General features: G+C 42.4%; 1 protein-coding gene across 1 annotated transcript in view; it reads right to left on the bottom strand.

The window, feature by feature from the left end:
• LOC124041412 (TATA-binding protein-associated factor 172-like) overlaps nucleotides 1-19,365 on the bottom strand; it is a 66,072-nt gene extending 46,707 nt beyond the window's left edge. The window contains exons 1-10 of the mRNA XM_046358955.1: nucleotides 18,943-19,365; nucleotides 17,256-17,379; nucleotides 16,535-16,649; nucleotides 15,776-15,919; nucleotides 14,345-14,559; nucleotides 10,378-10,511; nucleotides 10,022-10,151; nucleotides 9,771-9,839; nucleotides 2,974-3,063; nucleotides 2,764-2,859 (exon numbers count right to left, since the gene is read on the bottom strand). Of these exons, the coding sequence (XP_046214911.1) occupies nucleotides 2,764-2,859; nucleotides 2,974-3,063; nucleotides 9,771-9,839; nucleotides 10,022-10,151; nucleotides 10,378-10,511; nucleotides 14,345-14,559; nucleotides 15,776-15,919; nucleotides 16,535-16,649; nucleotides 17,256-17,379; nucleotides 18,943-18,956 (1,131 nt within the window). The 5' untranslated portion in view covers nucleotides 18,957-19,365. The remainder of the gene's footprint in view (nucleotides 1-2,763; nucleotides 2,860-2,973; nucleotides 3,064-9,770; nucleotides 9,840-10,021; nucleotides 10,152-10,377; nucleotides 10,512-14,344; nucleotides 14,560-15,775; nucleotides 15,920-16,534; nucleotides 16,650-17,255; nucleotides 17,380-18,942) is intronic.
• Nucleotides 19,366-22,634: the final 3,269 nt, after the last annotated feature.

Raw genomic sequence — 22,634 nt, 5'->3', positions numbered from 1 at the left:
CATCTGTAAGCTGTTAGTGTCTTAACAACCGTTTCACAGGTGCATGTTCAATAATTGTTTATGGTAAATTGAACAAGCATGGGAAACAGTGTTTAAACCCTTTACATTGAATATCTGTGAAGTTATTTGGATTTTTACAAATTATCTTTGATAGACAGGATCCTGAAAATGGGACATTTTTTTTACTGCTGAGTTTATAGATCCCTGTTCTGAAAAGCCCCAGAATCTGCAACACCACAAAAAGCAAGGGGCACCACCAAGCAAGCAGCACCATGAAGACCAAGGAGCTCTCCAAACAGGTCAGGGACAAAGTTGGAGAAGTACAGATCAGGGTTGGGTTATAAAAAAATATCTGAAACTTTGAACATCCCACGGAGCATCGCTAAATCGGGGTGGCAGGGTAGCCTAGTGGTTAGAGCGTTGGACTAGTAACCAGAAGGTTGCAAGTTTAAATCCCTGAGCTGACAAGGTACAAATCTGTCGTTCTGCCAGGCAGTTAACCCACTGTTTCTAGGCCGTCATTGAAAATAAGAATTTGTTCTTAACTGACTTGCCTAGTAAAATAAAGGTACAAAAAAAAAATCCATTATTTGAAAATGTAAAGAATATGGCACCACAACAGACCTACCGAGAGGGCCGCCCACCAAATGTCACAGACCAGGCAAGGAGGGCATTAAATCAGAGACAACAAAGAGACCAAAGTTAACCCTGAAGGAGCTGTAAAGCTCCACAGCGGTGATTGTAGTATCTGTCCATAGGACCACTTTAAGCCGTACACTCCACAGAGCTGGGCTTCACGGAAGAGTGGCCAGAAAAAAAAACATTGCTTAAAGAAAAAAATAAGCAAACACATTTAGTGTTCGCCAAAAGGCATGTGGGAGACTCCCCAAACACATGGAAGACGGTACTCTGGTCAGATGAGAATTGAGCCTTTCGGCCATCAAGGAAAACGCTATGTCAGGCACAAACCCAATACCTCTCATCACCCCAAGACTACCATCCCCACAGTGAAACATGGTGGCAGCATCATGCTGTGGGGATGTTTTCATCAGCAGGGACTGAGAAACTGGTCAGAATTGACAGAATGATGGGGCTAAATACATGGAAAGTTTTGAGTGAAGCCTGTTTCAGTCTTCCAGAGATTTGAGACTGGGAAGGAGATTCACCTTCCAGCAGGACAATAACCCTAAGCATACTGCTAAAGCAACACTCAAGTGATTTAAGGGGAAACATTTAAATATCTTGGAATGGCCTAGTCAAAGTCCAGATTTCAATCCAATTGAGAATCTATGGTATGTCTTAAAGATTGCTGTACACAAGCGGAGCCCATTCAACTTAAAGGAACTGGAACAGTTTTGACTTGAAGGGCAGAAATCCCAGTGGCTATATGTGCCAAGGTTATAGAGACATAGAGACATGGCTCTACAAAGTATTGAATTTGGGTGGAAATAGGTGTGTGCTCAAGTTGTGTGTCTTGTTTGTTTCACAATGAAAAAAATCATTTGCATCGTCAAAGTGGTAGGCATATTGTGTAAATCAAATGACAACCCCTCCCCCCCCAAAATCTATTTTAATATCCAGGTTGTAAGGCAACAAAATAGGAAAAATGCCAAGGGGGTGGGGGGTGAATACTTTCACAAGCCACTGAACATACACATTTTTGTAAACATAAGCCTATCAACATTACCCAAATGAAAAACAGTTCTGTAGCAATGTTTGTGCCGTAGGCTATAAGCCCAATACATTTATCACTGCGCATTAGCAATGCTTCAATTGCCCTGCCAATGTTCTCAGAATTATGAAATTACATTTTTTAATTGAGGTATATGATCACACTAGTAATGGATAATGTGTTGTATTATTTATGAGGCTCAGCTAAGTGAGCATAATCATTTCACTTTCTTGTGGACTGATGGAAGGGAGAGGAAGCAGCAGTGAGGCTGCCTCTCACTGGATTCAACATCCCACTGTCCTCAACTGAGAAAGGGGGGAGGACAGTCTTCTAGCTCATGGCAAAACTCAAGTAACACGCCAATATTTCTGCTTCATGTAGCAATTCATGTGGTTACTCCTATGACCAGAGAAAGTGAAATATTCCTCCATACATTTTTTTTAAAGACAGGCCGCTAATAATAACAATGCAAGCGTATCCTAACTCCTAAGCCACCGCTGCAGTGCTGGTTGTAGCATGTGAAAGGCAAATGTACATGGCTTATAAAGGTGTTGAACAAAGTGTTGACAGTGAAGAACAACAACCTACACATAAAAACAGCAGCTCTTTGCTGTATTTATCGAGTCTCTCTCTAGTCATGGTTTAAAACGTTTAGAAATCACACAGTAGGCTCGTCAGCTTTGCTGTCTGTTTGAGACTTCTTTTTCTAGTCTATGGCTCGAAGAAACTGTGCAGACAGTGATCTGAGCTTTGATTGGCCAGCAGTAGGCCTATAGGTGCACTTGATTTGTTCTCTGGGCCTACCGGGTAGGCAGCGTTCCACCTTGAGACTCATGAAATGGTTCAGCATGGGAACACTGCCTTCCCAACGCTAGGGCTACTGAATCAAGTGCACCTACCACCAACAGCGTGAAACAAAAAAAAAATTCAGAACGCAAAGCTTTATCCTTAGTTTTTTTTGTTTTTTTTTACAGATATGTTTAGTGATAGACTAGGAATGCCTTTGAGATCAACCGGTTGGTGACCACTGTTATATTGAATTAAATTCAGCCACCCCAGGATACGGTAGATTGGTATGCTACAAGACACACCTCATCAGAGACAAAATCTCCGAAACGGTCCAGAGCAAAGACACAGAGCAGCCGGATGACCACATCCTCCAGCCACTCCTGGTGGTGCCGCGCCATCTGGAAATGGTCAAAGGTCAGACATTATTGTGGTCAAATCCATTATAGGTAAATTTAAATATTTATGTTTGGTTTGAATGAAGGTTGCATAGAGAGAAGAGTCAGATACAGTACCTGTTCTGCAGTGCTTCCCACCAGCTTCCCACCTCCAGCGCCTTGAGACTTAAGGATCTCCCTGAGGCCTGTGCCTGCTCCGTGACGAATCTGGACAGACACACACACAGAGCACTAGTAGCTGCACAGCTCATTTTCGTCTACATGCTGCCCGTTGTGTTATATATTGGATTCTTAAAAACAATACAGTGAACAAAAATACAAAAATGCGACATTTAAAGTTTGTCCCATGTTTCATGGGCTGAACTAAATAATATATTTTTTTTAATCACAGAAATGTGGAACAAAAACCTAAATTTCTCTACAATTTTGTTTACTTCCCTGTTTGTGCACATTTCTCCTTTGCCAATATAAGCCATCCACTTGACAGGTGTGGCATATCAGGAAACTGATTAAACAGGATGATCATTCAGGTGCACCTTGTGCTGGGGACACAATGCCACAAATGTCAAGTTGAGGGAGCATGCAAATTGGCATGCTGACAGAAAATAAGTCAATTTCTCTGCCATAAACCGCCTACGTCATTTTAGAGAATTTGGCAGTAAGTCTAACCGGCCTCACAACCGCAGACCACGTGTAACCACGCCAGCCCAGGAACGCCACATCAAGCATCTTCACCTGCAGGATTGTCTGAGACCAGCCACCCGGGCAGCTGATGAAATTGTGGGTTTGCAAAACCAAAGTATTTCTGCACAAACTGTTAGAAAGTCTCAGGGAAGCGCATCTGGGTGCTCAATATACTAACTAGGGTCTTGACCTGAATGCAGATCAGCATCGTAACTAACTTCAGTGGGCAAACGCTCACCTTCAATGGCCACTGGAAAAGTGTGCTACCAGTTTCAACTGTACCGGTCAGATGGCAGACAGTGGGTATTGCGTTGTTTGGACGAGCGGTTTGGTGCCACATGGTGGCGGTGGGGTTATGGTATGGGCAGGCATAAGCTACGGACAATAAACACAATGAGCATTCAAAATGACCATTGATAAAATACAAAACATACCGCAACGAGATCCTGACGCACCTTGATGTGCCATTAAATCCACCACCATCTCATGTTTCAGCATGATAATGCAAGAGCCCAAGTCGCGAGGATCTGTACACAATTCCTGGAAGCTGCATACTCCGACATGTCACCCATTGAGCATGTTCGGGATGCTCTGGATTGACGTGTAAGACTGTGTTCCAGTTCACACCAATATCCAGCAACTTTGCATAGCCATCGAAGAGGAGTGGGACAACATTCCACAGGCCACAATCAACAGCCTGATCAAATCTATATGAAGTAGCTGTACTGCGCTGCATGAGGCAAATGGTGGTCCAACAGATGCCTTAAAAAAAAAAGTTTTTTAAGTGTATCTGTAACTAGATTTATCACTATTCCCAGTCATGTGAAATCCATAGATTAGGCCCTAATGAATTTATTTAAATTGACCGAGTTCCTTATATGAACTGTAACTCAGTAAAATCTTTGACATGTGTGTAATAGCGCTGGCTGCAGTTTTACACGCCCTTAAGCAACCGTGCTATTTTGTGTGTTTTGTCACATTGTTTGTAACTCACTTTTCTACATAATATTGCTGCTACCGTCTCTTATGAACAAAAATAGCTTCTGGATATTAGAACAGTGACTAATCACCTCAAACTGGACGAAGGATATACTGCTTCTCTGAGACCAGGCCCAAATCCCTGTCATTCGCGTGAAAAGACAAAAACAGGGGGAGGAGTTAGGGGCACCTTCTTAGACTTCGAAGGTGTGTGGGTATTCCGCCTCAACCATCCGTTCCATTGCCTAACGTGCAATCACTGGAAAATAAACTTGATGATTTCCATTCGAGACTATCCTACCAAAGGGACATTAAAAAGCTGTTATAGCTCATGTGCATCGGCAGGACAGAACAGCAACGTCTGGTAAGACGAGGGGTGGGGGTCTATTATTCAATAACAGCTGGTGCAATGTCAAATATTAAGGTAGTCTCAAGGTATTGCTCAACTGAAGTAGATTACCTTATGATAAACCGTAGAACTGACTATTTTTCGTAGCCGTCTACTTGACACCAAACCGATGCTGGCACTAAGACCACGTTCAACAAGAAAATGCTCATCCAGAAGCGGCGCTCCAGTGGCCTGGGACTTTAATGTAGGCAAACAAATTAATTTGACCTAATTTCTACTAAAATGTCACATGTGCAACCAGAGGGAGAAATAATATATTTTGTTTTTAAATAAAAAGAAACACCTCTAGACCACCTTTAATCCACACACAGAGATGCATACAAACCGCTCCCTCCATCTAGCAAATCTGATCAGAATTCTATCCTCCCGATTCCTGCTTAACAGCAAAAACTAAAGCAGGAAGTGGTCAAATGACAGATGCTACAGGACAGTTTTGCTAGCAGACTGAAATATGTTCCGGGACTCACCCAATGGCATTGAGGAGTATACCACCTCAGTCACTGGCTTCATTAATTAGTTAATTGATGACGTCGCCGCCACAGTGACCGTACGTACATACCCCAACCAGAAGCCATGGATTACAGGCAACAGCCGCACCGAGCTAAAGGATAGAGCTGCCGTTTCAAAGGATTAGGACACTGATCCGGACGTTTATAAGAAATCCCACTATGCCCACAGACGAACAACCAAAGCGTCAATACAGGACTACGACTGGCTCGTACTACACCAGCTCAGACGCTCGGATGTGGCAGGGCTTGCAAACTATTACGGACTACAAAAGGGAAACCAAGATATGAGCTGCCCAGTGACACAAGCCAAATGCCTGACGCTCACTTTGACGCAAGCAACACTGAAGCATGCATGAGAGCACCAGCTGTTTCGGACGACTGATCACGCTCTCCGTAGCAAATGTGAGAAAGACCTTTAAACTGGTCAACATTCACAAGGCTGCAGATCCAGATGGATTACCAGGACCGTGTATTCCAAGCATGCGATGACTAACTAGCAAGTGTCTGACCGAGCCTGTAATACCAACATGTTTCAAGCAGAACACCATAGTCGCTGTGCCCAAGAAAGTGAAGGTAACTTGCCTAAATGACTACCGGCCTGTAACGCTCACGTCTGTAGCCATGAAGTGCTTTGAAAGGCTAGTCATGGCTCACAGCAACACCATTATCTCAGAAACGCTACAATTCGCATACTGCCCCAGTAGATGACAATCTCAATAGCATGCCAAACTGCCCTTTCCTACCTGGACAAAAGAAACATGTGAAAATACTGTTCATTGACAAAAGCTCATCGTTCAACACCATAGTGCCCTCAAAGCTAGGGACCCTGGGACTAAACACCACCCTCTGCAACTGGATCCAGGACTTCCTGACAGGCCACCCACAGGTGGTTAGTGTAGGCAACAACTGTCACGATGACCCACAACACATGGGCCCCTCAGGGGTGCTTGCTTAGTCCCGTCCTCCTGTTCACCCACAACTGCGTGACCAAGCACGACTCCAACACCATCATTAAGTTTGCTGATGACAACGGTGGTAGGCCTGATCACCGACAATGAGAATGCCTGTAGGGAGGAGGTAAGAGAACTGGCAGTGTTATGCCAGGACAACAACCTCCCTCAACATGAGCAAGACAAAGATGATTGTGGACTACAGGAACAGGAGGGCTGAACAAGCCCGCTATTCACATTGACCGGGGCTGTAGTAGAGCGGGTCGAGAGTTCCAAGTTCCTTGGTGTCCACATCACCAAAATATCATGGTCCAAACACACCAAGACAGTCATGGAAAGGACAACACTATCTCCTCCTCAGGAGACTGAAACGATTTGCCATGGGTCCCCAGATGCTCAAAAGGTTCTACAGCTGCACCATCGAGAGCATCCTGAACGGTTGCATCACCGCCTGGAATAGAACTGCTCGGCATTTGACCGTAGGCTCTACAAAGTATAGTGCGTACAGATGGAAGTCCGTTAAGAACACATTCTTATTTCAATGACAGCCTAGGAACGGTAGGTTAACTGCCTTGTTCAGGGGCAGAACGACAGATTTTTACCGTGTCAGCTCCAGGATTCAATCTTGCAACCTTACGGTTAACTAGTCCAATGCTCTAACCACCTGCCTCGCGAGGAGCCTGCCTATTACACGAATGTAGTAAGAAGCCAAGGTAAGTTGCAAGATAGAATTAAACTTAATCATAATCACTAGTTATAACTACACATGGTTGACGATATTACTAGTTTATCGAGCGTGTCCTGCGTTGCATATAATCGATGCAGTGCACATTCGCAAAAAAAGGACTGTTGTTGCTCCAAAGTATACCTAACCATAAACAATGTCTTAAAAATCAATACACAGAAGAATATATATTTTAAACCTGCATATTTAGCTAAAAGAAATCTAGGTTAGCAGGCAATATATATATATATATATTTTTCTTTTACCCCCTTTTCGTGGTATCCAATTGTTAGTAATTACCATCTTGTCTCATCGCTACAACTCCCATACGGGCTCGGGAGAGACGAAGGTCGAAAGCCAAGCGTCCTCCGAAACACAACCCAACCGCACTGCTTCTTAACACAGCGCGCATCCAACCCGGAAGCCAGCCGCACCAATGTGTCGGAGGAAACACCGTGCACTTCGCGACCTGGTTAGCGTGCACTGCGCCCGGCCCGCAACAGGAGTCGCTGGTGCGCGATGAGACAGAATATCCCTACCGGCCAAACCCTCCCTAACCCGGATGCCGCTAGGCCAATTGCCTACACCCAAATAAGGGCACTGCGTTCATCCACCTCTGGCCTGCTCGCCTCCCTACCACTGAAGAAGTACAGTTCCCGCTCAGCTCAGTCAAAACTGTTCGCTGCTCTGGCTCCCCAATGGTGGAACAAACTCCCTCACGACGCCAAAACAGCGGAGTCAATCACCACCTTCCGGAGACACCTGAAACCCCACCTCTTTAAGGAATACCTAGGATAGGATAAAGTAATCCTTCTCACCCCCCCCCCCCCCCTTAAAATATTTAGATGCACTATTGTAAAGTGGTTGTTCCACTGGATGTCATAAGGTGAATGCACCAATTTGTAAGTCGCTCTGGATAAGAGCGTCTGCTAAATGACTTAAATGTAATGTAAATGTAATTGTGCGTCCCCCCACGGACCTTCTGGTCACGGTCGGCTGAGACAGAGCCTGGGCGCGAACCCAGAGTCTCTGGTGGCACAGCTAGCGCTGCGATGCAGTGCCCTAGACCACAGCAGGCAATATTAACCAGGTGAAATTGTGTCACTTCTCTTGCGTTTATTGCACGCAGAGTCAGGGTATATGCAACAGTTTGGGCCGCCTGGCTCATTGCGAACTAATTTGCCAGAATTTTACATAATTATGACATAACATTGAAGGTTGTGCAATGTAACAGGAATATTTAGACCCATGGATGCCACCCGTTAGATAAATACAGAATGGTTCTGTATTTCACTGAAAGAATAAATGTTTTGTTTGAGATGAGTTTCCAGATTCGACCATATTAATGGCCTAAGGCTCATATTTCTGTGTGTTGTGTTATAATTAAGTCTGATTTGATAGAGCAGTCTGACCAAGTGTTGGTGGGCACCAGCAGGCTCATAAGCACTTGTCCGTCCATTCTGAGTGGTGCACAAACGGTTATTCCACGAGAGCCTATCTTTAAATTTAAGATGATTGTTAATTAGCGCGTGGAAAGCTTGTGAAACAGTTTCACTATAGAAAAAGGGTGTCCAATAATGATTGTTCATGTATATCTTGTTTTCTTTTGTAAATGTCAAATATGGTTCTTCGTCTAGGATTCATATGTTCTCATGTTCTGAGCAAGGAACTTAAATGTTAGCTTTCTTACATGGCACAAATTGCACTTTTACTTCAACACTTTGTTTTTGCATTATTTAATACAATTTGCAGGCTAATTTGATTGTATTGATGTATAATATTAAGTTAAAATAAGTTCATTCAGTATTGTTGTAATTGTCATCATTAAATCAATTTTAAAATCGGCTTCTTTTGTCCTCCAATAGTCAGTATTGAAAAATCATAAATCGGTCGACCTCTAATAAAAAAAGAGACCATCAAACCAAAGGAACATTTATTGAATAAATTAATGTCTTGAGTGCAAACATTAAGATCAAAGGTAAGGGATTAATTTTAATTCTACTTGGCTGGCTTCTGTTTATAATGATTTGTCTGCTGGACTACGGTATGCTTTCGCCGTAAAGCATTTTTGACAGTGGTTGGATTCACAAGAAGTTAATGTTTAATAGTTGTATCTTTTCTGAATTTTTATAATGAGTATTTCTGTATTTGGCACTCTGCAATCTCACTGGATGTTGGCCAGGTGGGACGCGTCCCACATATCCTAGAGAGGTTCATTGAAATGCATTCCAGGTGACAACCTCATGAAGCTGGTTGAGAGAATGCCAAGAGTGTGCAAAGCTGTCATGTAGAAAAAGGGAGGCTACTTTGAAGAATTGCAAATATATTTTAATATGTTTAAAACGTTTTTGGTTACTACATGATTCCATATGTTATTTTATAGTTGATGTCTTCACTATTAAGCTAAACATGTAGAAAATAGTAAAGAAAAACCCTGGAATGAGTAGGTGTCCAAACTGCAGTTTATTTAATAAATATTTTCTTAACTCCATTTCTTGAACTGCATTGTTGGTTAAGGGCTCGTAAATAAGCATTTCACGGTAAGGTCGACATGACAAATTATATTATTTGATGTGATGCATTTCTAATTTTGTTCAGTGTACATAGAGCTTTAAGATTGCAGATGACTTGAGCATGTCTGCTAAGACTACGGTCATTACCTCCCATGAGGGGTTGAAGAGGTCATTACACAGCTCATCACAGAAGCTCTCCAGGGGCCACTCCTGGGTCTGGGGGGGGGGGAAGCACAAGATGAATTAGAACTTTTCTTCAATGTTTCGACAAAGACACTAATTTAATAACTATCCAGTCTTTTCTCAAACACCTAATAAATTAATTCAAGTTCTGTGTAAAATAGTTACTTCAACTGTATTCTTTAACGGAGCTTTATCCTTGCTAACCAATCGCCTACCTCGTCCAAGAGACTTGAGTTGTCTGGAAAGTTATCGATTAAGACTTTATGCTCCGTTGCCGGTTGCTCGATGACTACGTTACTAGTTTTCCTGTGCTTCTCCTCAGGCTCCCCCTCAAAACTGTCATTACTGCAGGAAGAAAAATATTGATCTGTGATTTGATTTCCCAACTCAGTAAAAAATGACCTGCAGATGGAAACCAAAGAACGGAACACCTGGGTCATGTTCATTAGGGCAAACGTAAATGGTGCATTTCTCACTGGACAAGCCTTCACCTTCCACTTAGTTTCAGAACCGTTTGTTCATTGGTGCCTAATGAACACAATGCTTTGGGAAAAAAATTAATAGGTCATACCTTCTCTCGTTAGGATCCATGTCTCTGGATCGTTGCTTTGCCACTAGCTTGGCCATCCTCTTCGCCTTGTTCTTCTGTCGGTTGCTCATGCCTGGTCGAAACTCTGAGTCTATTATCTCTGCCGCCTGCATGGGCTGAAAAAAATATCAATTTCAACTGAACATGAGTTTTAAAATCGATAAAACAAAACAATGTTAAACTTATTTTCAGTAAAGTAATAAGCTATAGACATCTTAAGATGAGTCATTAATTCCAGACCAAAGAGAGACTGTTCAGACAGTGAGCATAATGTTGTGTTTTCTAACAGTGACATATTTATAAACTAAATGTGCACAGATCACATGCTTAAGTGAAGAGCACATAATGACTTGACGCCTCACACGCTGAAAGGTGCAGGCCAGATATGTTGGTTGGATCCTGAACTCATCAACAGCATCCCGTGTCGCCTCGTCACTGTTGACGTTGAGACTGGTGTTTTGCGGGTACAATTTAATGAAGCTGCCAGTTGAAGACTTGAGAAGTCTGTTTCTCAAACTGGACACTACTGTACTTGTTCTCTTGCTCAGTTGTGCACAGGGGCCTCCCACTCCTCTTTCTAGTCTGGTTAGAGCCAGTTTGCGCTGTTCTGTGAAGGGAGTAGTACACAGCGTTGTACCAGATCTTCAGTATCTTGACAATTTCTCACATGGGATAGCCTTCATTTCTCAGAACAAGAATAGACTGACAAGTGTAAAAAAAATATTTTTTTTTTTTGTTTCTGGCCATTTTGAGCCTGTTATCAAACTCACAAATGCTGATGCTCCAGATACTCAACTAGTCTAGAAAAGACAGTTTATTGCTTCTTTAAAATCAGGACAGTTTTCAGCTGTGCTAACGTAATTTCAAAAGAGTTTTCTAATGATAAATTGGCATTTTAAAATTATAAACTTGGATTAGCTAACACAATGTGCCATTGTAAACACAGGAGTGAAGGTTGCTGATAACGGACCTCTGTACGCCTGTGTAGATATTCCATTAAAAACAATCTGCCGTTTCCAGCTACAATAGTGTTGCGTCAAAAAACAGAACACTCAAAACATGAGCACAATGGCAGCTCTTCCTTTAAAGAAACCCAGGCCTCAAGAGGGCAGATAACAAAAACAGGTGGAACTAAAAATAAAAAGATCCAGGATTTCTGGAGGGACTACTTTTAAAGATGCACCTGGCAGATAAGCATGGGTATAACATTTTTGGGCTTATCTTTGCTTGGGTCCTCAACATACAAACAGCTCATTGTTCAACCCTAAAGACACAACTGGTATGTAATGTTCGGAATTATTTATTATGTTGCATCCAGTGCTTAGCACAATTTACATGTTTAACTCAGGTAAGAGTGTTGACTTGTTTGTGGATATTTTCTGACTGCAGAAGTAATTGCTTGAAGTGCTAGATTAAATTGTTTAAACGTTTACTTTATTCAAAGCAATGCTTTGTTGCTGTGTCATGCACTGTTTAAGGTTATCAACCTATTCCTTATTCTTCTGTCATTCAACAAATCAACTCTTTAAATGGCATCAAAACCATAAAATACTAAAAAGGAATCGAGTTGTCCCTCTGCATCCTTCACGTGTTGAGCAAGCAGTTTAAGTTTGGTCAGAGCTGAACTAATTATAACACGTAGACTACTTGACATTTACAACATTAACAATGCATTTGATCAATTTGATGTTATTTTAAATGGACGAAGTGCTTTTCTTTTAAAAAAAATGACATTTCTAAGTGACCCTAAACCTTTGAACGGTAGGGTAGTGTACACTTGAAAGCTGAAGTCTACCCATCTACCATTGATGCAAATACACTGCTCAAAAAAAAGGGAACACTAAAATAACACATCCTAGATCTGAATGAAATATTCTTATTAAATACTTTTTTCTTTACATAGTTGAATGTGCTGACAACAAAATCACACAAATTATCAATTTAAATCAAATGTATCATCCCATGGAGGTCTGGATTTGGAGTCACTCAAAATTAAAGTGGAAAACCACACTACGGGCTGATCCAACTTTGATGTAATGTCCTTAAAACAAGTCAAAATTAGGCTCAGTAATGTGTGTGGCCTCCACGTGCCTGTATGACCGCCCTACAACACCTGGGCATGCTCCTGATGAGGTGGCGGATGGTCTCCTGAGGGATCTCCTCCCAGACCTGGACTAAAGCATCCGCCAACTCCTGGACAGTCTGTGGTGCAACGTGGCGTTGGTGGATGGAGCGAGACATGATGTCCCAGATGTGCTCAATTGGATTCAGGTCTGGGGAACGGGCGGGCCAGTCCATAGCAGCAATGCCTTCATCTTGCAGGAACTGCTGACACACTCCAGCCACATGAGGTCTAGCATTGTCTTGCATTAGGAGGAACCCAGGGCCAACCGCACCAGCATATGGTCTCACAAGGGGTCTGAGGATCTCATCTCGGTACCTAATGGTAGTCAGGCTACCTCTGGCGAGCACATGGAGTAAATGCCACCCCACACAATTACTGACCCACCGCCAAACCGGTCATGCTGGAGGATGTTGCAGGCAGCAGAACGTTCTCCATGGCATCTCCAGACTGTCACGTGCTCAGTGTGAACCTGCTTTAATCTGTGAAGAGCACAGGGCACCAGTGGCGAATTCACCAATCTTGGTGTTCTCTGGCAAATGCCAAACGTCCTGCACGGTATTGGGCTGTAAGTACAACCCCCACCTGTGGATGTCAGGCCCTCAGAGTCTGTTTCTGACCGTTTGAGCAGACACGCACATTTGTGGCCTGCTGGAGGTCATTTTGCAGGGCTCTGGCAGTGCTCCTCCCTGCACAAATGTGAAGGTAGCGGTCCCACTGCTGGGTTGTTGTCCTCAACGTCTGATGTACTGGCCTGTCTGCTGGTAGCGCCTCCATGCTCTGGACACTACGCTGACAGACACAGCAAACCTTACCACAGCTCACATTGATGTGCCATCCTGGATGAGCTGCACTACCCGAGCCACTTGAGTGTGTTGTAGACGCAGTCTCATGCTACCACTAGAGTGAAAGCACCACCAGCATTCAAAAGTGACCAAAACATCAGCCAGGAAGCATAGGAACTGGGAAGTGGTCTGTGGTCACCACGTGCAGTACCACTCCTTTATTGGGGGTGTCTTGCTACTTGCCTGTAATTTCCACCTGTTGTCTATTCCATTTGCACAACAGCTTGTGAAGTTTATTGTCAGTGTTGCTTCCTAAGTGGACAGTTTGATTTCACAGAAGTGTGATTCACTTAGAGTTACATTGTGTTTTTTAAGTGTTCCCTTTATTTTTTTGAGCAGTGTACATCGCCTGATTCCCAGTTGGTCAACTAGATAGCAGTAGGTGATCGCAGTAGGTTGGCCACTTGTGCCTGTTTGGAAACCTAGCACAACTCACAAGGGCTGGTGCTACCCCATGTGCAGATCAAATACACAGCTGAAATGCCAATTAAGGCGTTAACCTGTACCTAAAAATTCCCCCGAAAACCAGTTGTTTTAGTCGGCATATGTTTACTAGATTTTGACGCTGATTATAATGAGTAGAGTATGGTGTTCACATGACTATTGCATAATACTGCAAAATAAAGTTATACTGCCATAATCAGTTTAATGTGCATGTAAATGTACTCAGTCTGCCACCGTTGTGACCTGAATTAACCTATACTTAGCTTTCTAAGTTAATGGGAAAGGATAGTAGCCTGCACTCGATGGTACCTGGGGATGAGTTCAGTAGTGAGAATTCTTTGCATCAGGGAGGGATTACATGGATATATCCAATAAGAAAAGCTTATTTTCCGTTGCAAAATACATAGCCTAATGAACACAACCCTGGTATCAAGCTTCATAGGATACTGCTCAAAGTTGAAAGGAATTATTGGAGCTCGACATACAGCAGCAGCGTAAAGGAGGAGTGTTGGAAATCGCGGTAGTGTGACTGACTCACCACGTGATTGCCGGAGCTGGAGCAGGGTTCAGAGCCCCTCTCTCCCTGTCCTTGGGCCTTAGGGCCACTCGGCGTGCAGGTGTACTGGGTGTCCAGGTCCTCGTCGTTGAACAGCTCCATCGTGTCCATGCCGATGGCGGCACCCATGTCCAGTCCCAGCTTCCTCTGCAACAGCTTCCTCTGGCGGGCCAGACGCTCTTTAGGGTCCACCTCACCTGGCATGGGAGAGTACAGAGCGAGGGTATGGCGCTTATAGAAAGACCAACTCTTGAGAAACTCCCATTTTATGTAGAGAACACATGGACACTTATGGAAGGCTTCCCAGACACAGATTAAGCCCCTAGTCCTGGATGTTGCGTGTATTAGACCAGGACTAATGTGTCCCTGAAACCAGCCCTTATGGTATAAATGAAGGCTTCATTCTGCATGTTCCTGTATTTAAGGGGACGTAAGTAAGGAGGTAGACTGACAGGAAGGCAAGTGAACTAGAGATCAGAGTGTTAACAGCAGGTCAGGTAAACTGTACTTTCACAGGCTGCAGCCAAAATATATGAAAGAGGCACGCAAGTCACTCTGGACTAGTGTAGCAAAGCACAAAAACATGAACTGTCACAGGACCTTGAACATATGACATACAGAGCAGTGAATACTAGGAGGCCCATAGCTGAGGGAACAAAATAAAAACATGTATTATTAAGTTAGACAAAGGGACAAAGACTGGAGCCGTTTGAATTCAAATTGTATTCGAACTTGTCACTTGGATCACCACATCACCATGTAAAAGCAAACTTAGAGGATGCAGATCCAATGGTCTAAAAGGAAAATGGGTCCTGGTCCAAAAATAATGCCCTATATGGGGTTATGGTGCCATTTGGGAGAGATACAGAAAGCAGATTATGCAACATTGAAACTAAATCCTGACACACTACAGTGTCAAATAATTGTTTGCTGTGTGGGGTCCGGCACAAGCTGAAAGACGAATGTCAATACAGCGGCTGACTCAATCCAAGCAGCTACTTGTTCAACAGAAGCACAACCAGACATAGCCTAGCCATGTGGTCACATATCAGATTCTCCCATAACATACCTCCTAATTGGATAATAACAGACAAACAAAACTATTAGGAGCCTCACTGAGCACAGGTGTTCATAGTAGGAGTTAAGAGTTAAAAAGCAGATGGGGAAACATGGTTTCAGGGAGTGGGTAGAGACGTGGCTTGGTGGGGTTGGGGTGGGCTGGAGCCCTACTTTGTTATATTTTCCTGTTTATACTGAATGTATTACTTAAACTTTAAAATATGATCAAATACTCAATACTTTGTAGTTGTGTACCTTTAGTAATGTTTTTCTTTTTTTCTTCTGAGTGGCAGCCCACATGTACAATGTATGAAATATGACATGATAATACTGATGAGAAAAAAACCCGCATACTAGACTTGTCATCCTGGATCTCAAACTCCACACCGGCGGAACCAAGCAGAGAAGCACCATGTTTGAGCAGGCGGGAAATGTCAAAGCGGTAGAAACTCAACCGGTCAGAGGAGGAGTCTTCTGGGGAGAAGTCTGCACACGACTCTGGAAGAGAGAGACACGCATTCCATTTGACATTTTAGTCATTTAGCAGATGCTCTTATGCAGAGAGACTTAGTTGTGCATTCATAAGACAGCTAGGCAGGACAACCAAAGGCACGGGAAGTACATTATTCCCCAATATCAGTAGTTAGAGCTAGAAGGGGGGGAGAGGGTCAAGAGGAAAAACCTACACACTTCACTTGCGAGTATCACTTGTTTATTTAAGCTTACATAGTCCCACCGCCTTCGTCAGGGATTTTTTTATAGTACAAAAGATAGGAAGTGTGCACCTTGAGTGCTGATGACATGTCAAGTGTTTAATTTCGATGTGTGAGCCTGAACCGCTTTTATATAAATGTGCCTGCCCACGCCTACACACTCAAGTGCCTCATTACCTGTCAACGGTTACTTAAGAGCAGTAGAGATGCAGCGCTAACATCCCAGTTGTATTACAACACCTAGCGCAATCATTATTACACCCATTCCTGGCCGTTTCAAAGGTTATTTAAATGATCATCCTTTAATGGGACGTTAAGGCATTATTTGTTCCCTGCTGTAAGGATAAACAAAATACAGGCAATTGGCTGTGACTAACGTGGCAGGTCGAGGTTGGTTCACCTTCGTTGGGCTTGGGTGACGGGTTCCACTCTGGGATATTCTTCACAATGGCCTCCACTGCCTGACCTGCAGCGATACGAGTGTCCCAGTTTGGACTTCTCAGGTATGTCAACACCTGTAGGTTATGGGTAAATGAGAAAACATTAGACTCATAGGATGGAACACATCTCATTCAAACAAGTGTCAGGTCCTATTAGGCTCAGTTGGCAGAGCATGGTGCTTACAACGCAATGGTTGTGGGTTCTATTCTCGAGGAGAACCAATATGAGAAAAGTATGAACTCACAAACTAAGTGGCTCTGGATAAGAGCGTCTGCTAAATTACTAAAATGTAAAGCAGGTCAAACAGTCCACTTCAACAGTCCACTTCAACATTCCCTGAGGCAAGAAAGACAATGGGCTATGCAACAGTCTGACCTTTACGGGACGCCAGTTAGATTTTTCCAGACCGGGGGGGTTTGCAAATCTGTATGGGTGGCTAAAGTATGGGTGTCCTTTTGGCAGCACTGCAGGCTGATGTGTGGGGAGCTGACATCAATGTGGAATCCATGGATTGTTTTCATTAGCCCACATTGGAGCAAAATATATTTTTTATTTTCATTTAAGTTAAAGTAGTCTTTCCCCATTTCAGTCTTTTCTTCCTTTTGGTGCCGAATGAATACAACCCTGATGTAGATAGAAACCTGGCTGTGGCACTGATGAGGGACAAGCCCAGCACCCACCTTCGACAAAAGGTTGTTGAGCTCATGCGGGTGGAGTTTGACCACATCTCCCAGCTGTATGGCAGCAGCCTTCCTCGTCACCGGTGTAGTTCCAGTGTCAAGCAGGATGAACAGACGATCAAGCCTGGAGAACGAGAAAGAGTGCGAGAGAGAAACTGAGGAAACAAGTAGATCAGAAAATAAGCTTATGCATGAATTGGAAGAGACTACTGAGAAGTTGCATTCATTTTTAAATTTCCAAATGTAACAAAAGGATAAACTCCATGGAGGGTTGTAAAACTCCAGTGTTTGACAGGATGTGAGAAGTTGAACTTCTGCTTCGTGAAATAAGATCTATATATAACGGATGTGAAACAGCTAGCTAGTTAACGGTGGTGCGCGCTAAATAGCGTTTCAATCGGTGACGTCACTTGCTGAGACCTTGAAGTAGTAGTTCCCCTTGCTCTGCAAGGGCTGCGGCTAACGATGCTTCGTGGGTGACTGTTTTTGATGTGTGCAGAGGGTCCCTGGTTCGAGCCCGGGTATGGGCGAGGGGACGGTTTAAAGTTACTGTTACACATACACTGTAATCTGCAAAACTGAAGTGTACATGGCACTAGGGAGGGCACTTAAAATCCAAACCATTAAATGAGTTATGACAATCATTCAAACCTAGAGTATACTGTGCATATTACTACCGTTTGATATGAGCGTTGAACAAATCTCTGCTAAAAATAAAAACAGAGTGCCGTTAAAAAATGGCGACACTGTTCAGTATGGAAAAATGCCCACCCTACTCAATGTAAAACAAACCCAACAATCTCTAGGCTACAGATTAATACAGTTGTGGTTAAACGATGTTACGGAATAGTTTAGGCAGGGGCAGAAAAACTATTTTCCCATTTGAGCATTCAATGCAAATGATCAGGGTGGAGCATTTTGGATCTGTTAATCATTGTACTAGTAACTAGGTAATTTCATATTAAAAGGAGGATGTTCAGCAGTTTGATTATACAATGTACATATCATTAGAATTATAAATTCATAAAATTGGCTGGAGGGTAACTGTCAATAGATCACATAAAACCTTCATCTGATTTCTAGCCTATGCATTAGTTGAAGGCTTCAAATAGGCATCCTCTTGCGAGCCTGACGAGACAAACTATCAGACACGATTGCCCATTATGTTTTTTAGCAAACTACATTTACAAGATATGACACAAGGGAAACCAACCACAGTAGAATAACCATACGTTTGGGAGCCTAATCTCATCTAAATAAATCTCTGGATGAAATGCAAGAGCGATAATCTCATTTGCAAGATTACAGAGTGGCACATTTGCAACCAGATTGCACATACATTAACGGTTAGCTAAAACTAACATGTCTCGTTAAACATATTGGCAAGATCAATTGTATGCTATGCAGGTCTGCTAGTAAGTAACGTCAGTTAGGATTTTTTTAAAGTACATAATGTTAGCTAGTTGGCAATAGCTGTTGTGTAGATGCTAGCTAGCTACATACTTCAGTAAAACTGTCTGGCTAATTGAAAAAGCTAGCTAACGTTAATTTAGAGCTAACGTTAACTAGTCAACACCACCGTGAATGATGATGCCATTGCCTGTTCATGCTAATTAATTAGTACCTAACTATTTGCTAATCTTGGATAAGAATAGCTAACGTTAGTTGGCTACCTAGGGAATCTTACCTTGACACGGCCATGACGATTAATTGAACGCGTAAATGTGCTCTTTGGTGATCCGCATTTAACAGATGCTATCGCTTTTTTTTTTAAAGTTATCCTCTGTACTTGACGCCAATCCAATGCGATAGCTAGCTAGCCTAGCAGAGGCCCCTGGTGCGTCTCTCTTCAGTCACACAGCTCACCACCCGAAACCTGTCGAAATGAGTTCAACAAATCATGGCGTCAAAGTTGGTCCCTCTTGTCTCTTCGATAACTTCTTCGTCAGTTAATTGCCATCCATTAAACGTATATCGCCTTAAACCTTGTATTAACCTTCAGCACTACTCCCAGATAAGTATTTTAACCTAATACGATGTAAAGAGTAATTTTGTTGTCCTCTAAAGGGAACACAGGCGGCTGATTTTATATGAGGAGCCATCTTGCATTTATTCCTTCCTCCATAGCAGACGCCTGCTGATTGGTTAGAAGCCATTTCAGCGACCAATCAAAAATAACATTAAAAAGGAAGGTACGAAGATGAAAAAAAATCCTGCAGGAAATACTTTCCCCCTTTCTTTTGAATTGACAGAAGCCCGCCCACGCACCTTTCACTCACTAGAGAGAACCTTTACAATCAGGTATTTTACAATGCATTGACTCAACGGTGCAACTCAAACCTCGTGGTGATAGATTTGATGAAACGAATCTATTAACATAACTGTACGTCAAAGTTCCATCACCACGTATTTGAAACTTTCTTCAGAGTTACACAGTTTAATATTTGAAGCTGCTAATTAAGCAAAACTCTTAAATGGTCTAGATACATTTGATACATTCTTGAAGGGTCCAGCTTGCTACATTTGTACAAATGTTTCAGCAAGCAGCCAAATCTGTCTGTCGTTAGCTGAGCTTCAGCACCAGGAGCTGACCAGTGCTGAAACTGCCAGCTCGTACAAAGACGAGAACGTTGATTGAACGTTGATTTAACCGCGCTCTGATGTGTGGGCACAGCTAGCTAACATGACAGTGGAGCAGTGAAATTATGTCGATGAAATCTCAGACTTTCGTTGGGTACAATAGCTGTGTTACATACACAATACCTAGTAGCTACATTTGTGGTCACTCAGCTGCTATCTAGCTACAGTGAGGGAGCTGTCTAAAGCAAAGCCTATCAAGTTCTAACTAGCTAACTTTATCTGGCTAACTATAAGTGTGCATTTGTGAGGAACCTAGCTAGCTAGCAAACTAGCTAACGTTACTAGTAGCTAGCTAGCTATGCTGAGAGAAAATATTAGAACTATCTAACCCCTTTCATCTGCTGAGAGTCTAACTAGCTAGCTAGTACTTATCAATTGGGTGTTATTGTCCTACACTTTCACCATGATGGTATTATTTGTCTTTTCTCAGAGTTTGTTTGTTCTAGTAGTTCGTTTATTTGATCTAATGTTTATTTGATCCCATGGCGACCATGGCATGGTGACTTGTCTGCCAGGTCTACACTAGACTGTAAAAACATTATGATTAGGCTATCTGCTCCAGCGGTATCCTAACAAGATATGAAAATTAATTTATGACATTTTTATCTCGTTTCTGCGCAACTTCAAGGTGAGGCATGTGGCTGGCTATAACTTGTGGCAATAGTGAAACAGTTCTGTATGACAATATCCATTTGTTTGTCAGGATGACAGAGGAGAATAAGGAAAAGGTTCAAGATGGATTATACATTCAACAAAGGGGTATTGGCATACTGCTTCATTTTTTTACATCCTTAGAGAATTGTGCATTTGATAGTTGTTGTGTTGTGTTTACTGACTCCGCTTGGTGACCACATTTCACAGTGATACAACATCCCCCTCATATCAGGCTCAGCAGAAGTCAAGAAAGAGGTAGACTCATGCTCCAGGAATACAAGGTGAGATCGTCTTTATTTCCACTAAAGCTATAACCACGATATGTGAACAGGTTAATCTTGTCATCCTTATGTTCCCTCGTCTAGTTAAAAATCCTTCAAAGTAAAATCAATGCTGCAAGAGAAGTGAGAATAAAAGAACCTCAGAAGATAGCTGACAAGCCGGTAGGGAAAATACAGGTCTTGTCATTTGTGCATTATACAGTAGGCTAGAAGTCTGACCAGGGTATTGGGTCTGGCTTTCATCATTATGTTGTACTATTGATTTGATACATACGTACTGAAATGAGAGAGTATGTTTCTCTTATAATCTGGCCTGTCTTTGTACTATTTTCTTTTAAGTCATGCTCAGAGGAAGAAGCCTATCAATTCTTCTGCCATAAATTTGATGAATTGGAGAAGAATAGACCTACCACCAGCACACTTTTACAACAGGTAGCCCAGCAATAGTGAAGAATATACATTTGGTGGAAAATGTACGAAGATAGCTGTGATCATAAATGTATTAAAGGCCCAGTGCAGTCAAAAAAACATGATTTCCTGAGTTGTATATACACTGAGTAAAGGGATGCTGGCCCATGCTGGCTCCAATGCTCCCCATAGTTGTGACAAGTTAGCTTCAAAATAGTTAATAGACCAATAAGAAAGAGAGTTTCAAACATCTCTGCCTATAACAGCACATTTTCCCCTCCCCACTCAGGCCACTCAGTCCTAGCAAAATTCTTGCTTGAGAAATTGCTCTTTGCTAAGAAGCTATTTATGTTTCTTTTTGACCATTTGAATCGATAGCAATCACAGTAGCTAGGTTTCCATACAATTGGCGACAGATTTTCATGCAAATATTCTCAAAATCCGTATAAAACGAATATGCGCATTTTCCATCAAATTGACTTGTTGAGGATAAAAGTCTGTGCGTGATGACGTAGCGCTCATTAAAACACCTTTTGCGGCTAAATTCCCATGTACCTAATCAAAAATTGTATTTTCAACTCTACTGATGGTTTTCTCACAACAACAACCAAATTGATCCTCGCTATTCATTGGAAAGGAGCATCAAGCTCATCGCCTTGCACTTTCACCACCCTGTGAAGTTCATCGTAATTCAGGGAGGACCACACAACATGTCATCACATCAACTCCCAAGTTTACTTTGATATGATGGTTAATTATATCAATTTTTGCTCATAAAAGCACTTCCACTGACATTTCTCGCATAATACATTTTACTGACAAAAAGATCCCACCTCGTGTAGTGTATTTCTTTGTTGTTGACATTTGGAAAGTTTACCCACCAATTGTCGGTTTCCATCAGGCCTTGTCATGACATTATTTTAGCCGACATGTACTTTACTCGCACAAAACGGTTGGATGGAAACCTGGTTAGTAAGGTACTTAATTGTTCCCCAGAAAGTATTTGATATTGAGATTTGTTTTTTAAACGGCTGCATTGGACCTTTAAAACATGTTGTCATTCACCTTATGTAACTGTGTTACGAAATGGCTGCCGCAATATTAATATGCAGCCTTTATTGAAACATGTTTATTTTTGTTTCCATGATAGAGCGGGAAAGATACTGTCATCGATATTGAGAATGTGGATGAGTGTCATAATCCTCTTGTTCCTGGTGATATTGAGATACTGGATGTAAATCCAGACCTTTTATTTGTACCCAGTGATTTACCAGGTGACGTAGACCTATAGTCTTTGTATGAACATTTTGAGATGTAAAAGATGTTTAGTACCTTATTGTTGCTTTTGTTGTGATTAGAACTGAATGTGAAGGAAATTGAATTTTAAAGTGAGAGT

The sequence above is a fragment of the Oncorhynchus gorbuscha genome, linkage group LG08 (assembly GCF_021184085.1).
Source record: "Oncorhynchus gorbuscha isolate QuinsamMale2020 ecotype Even-year linkage group LG08, OgorEven_v1.0, whole genome shotgun sequence".
Classification (NCBI taxonomy): Eukaryota; Metazoa; Chordata; class Actinopteri; order Salmoniformes; family Salmonidae; genus Oncorhynchus; species Oncorhynchus gorbuscha.
This window is presented reverse-complemented; position numbering and strand designations above follow the sequence as displayed.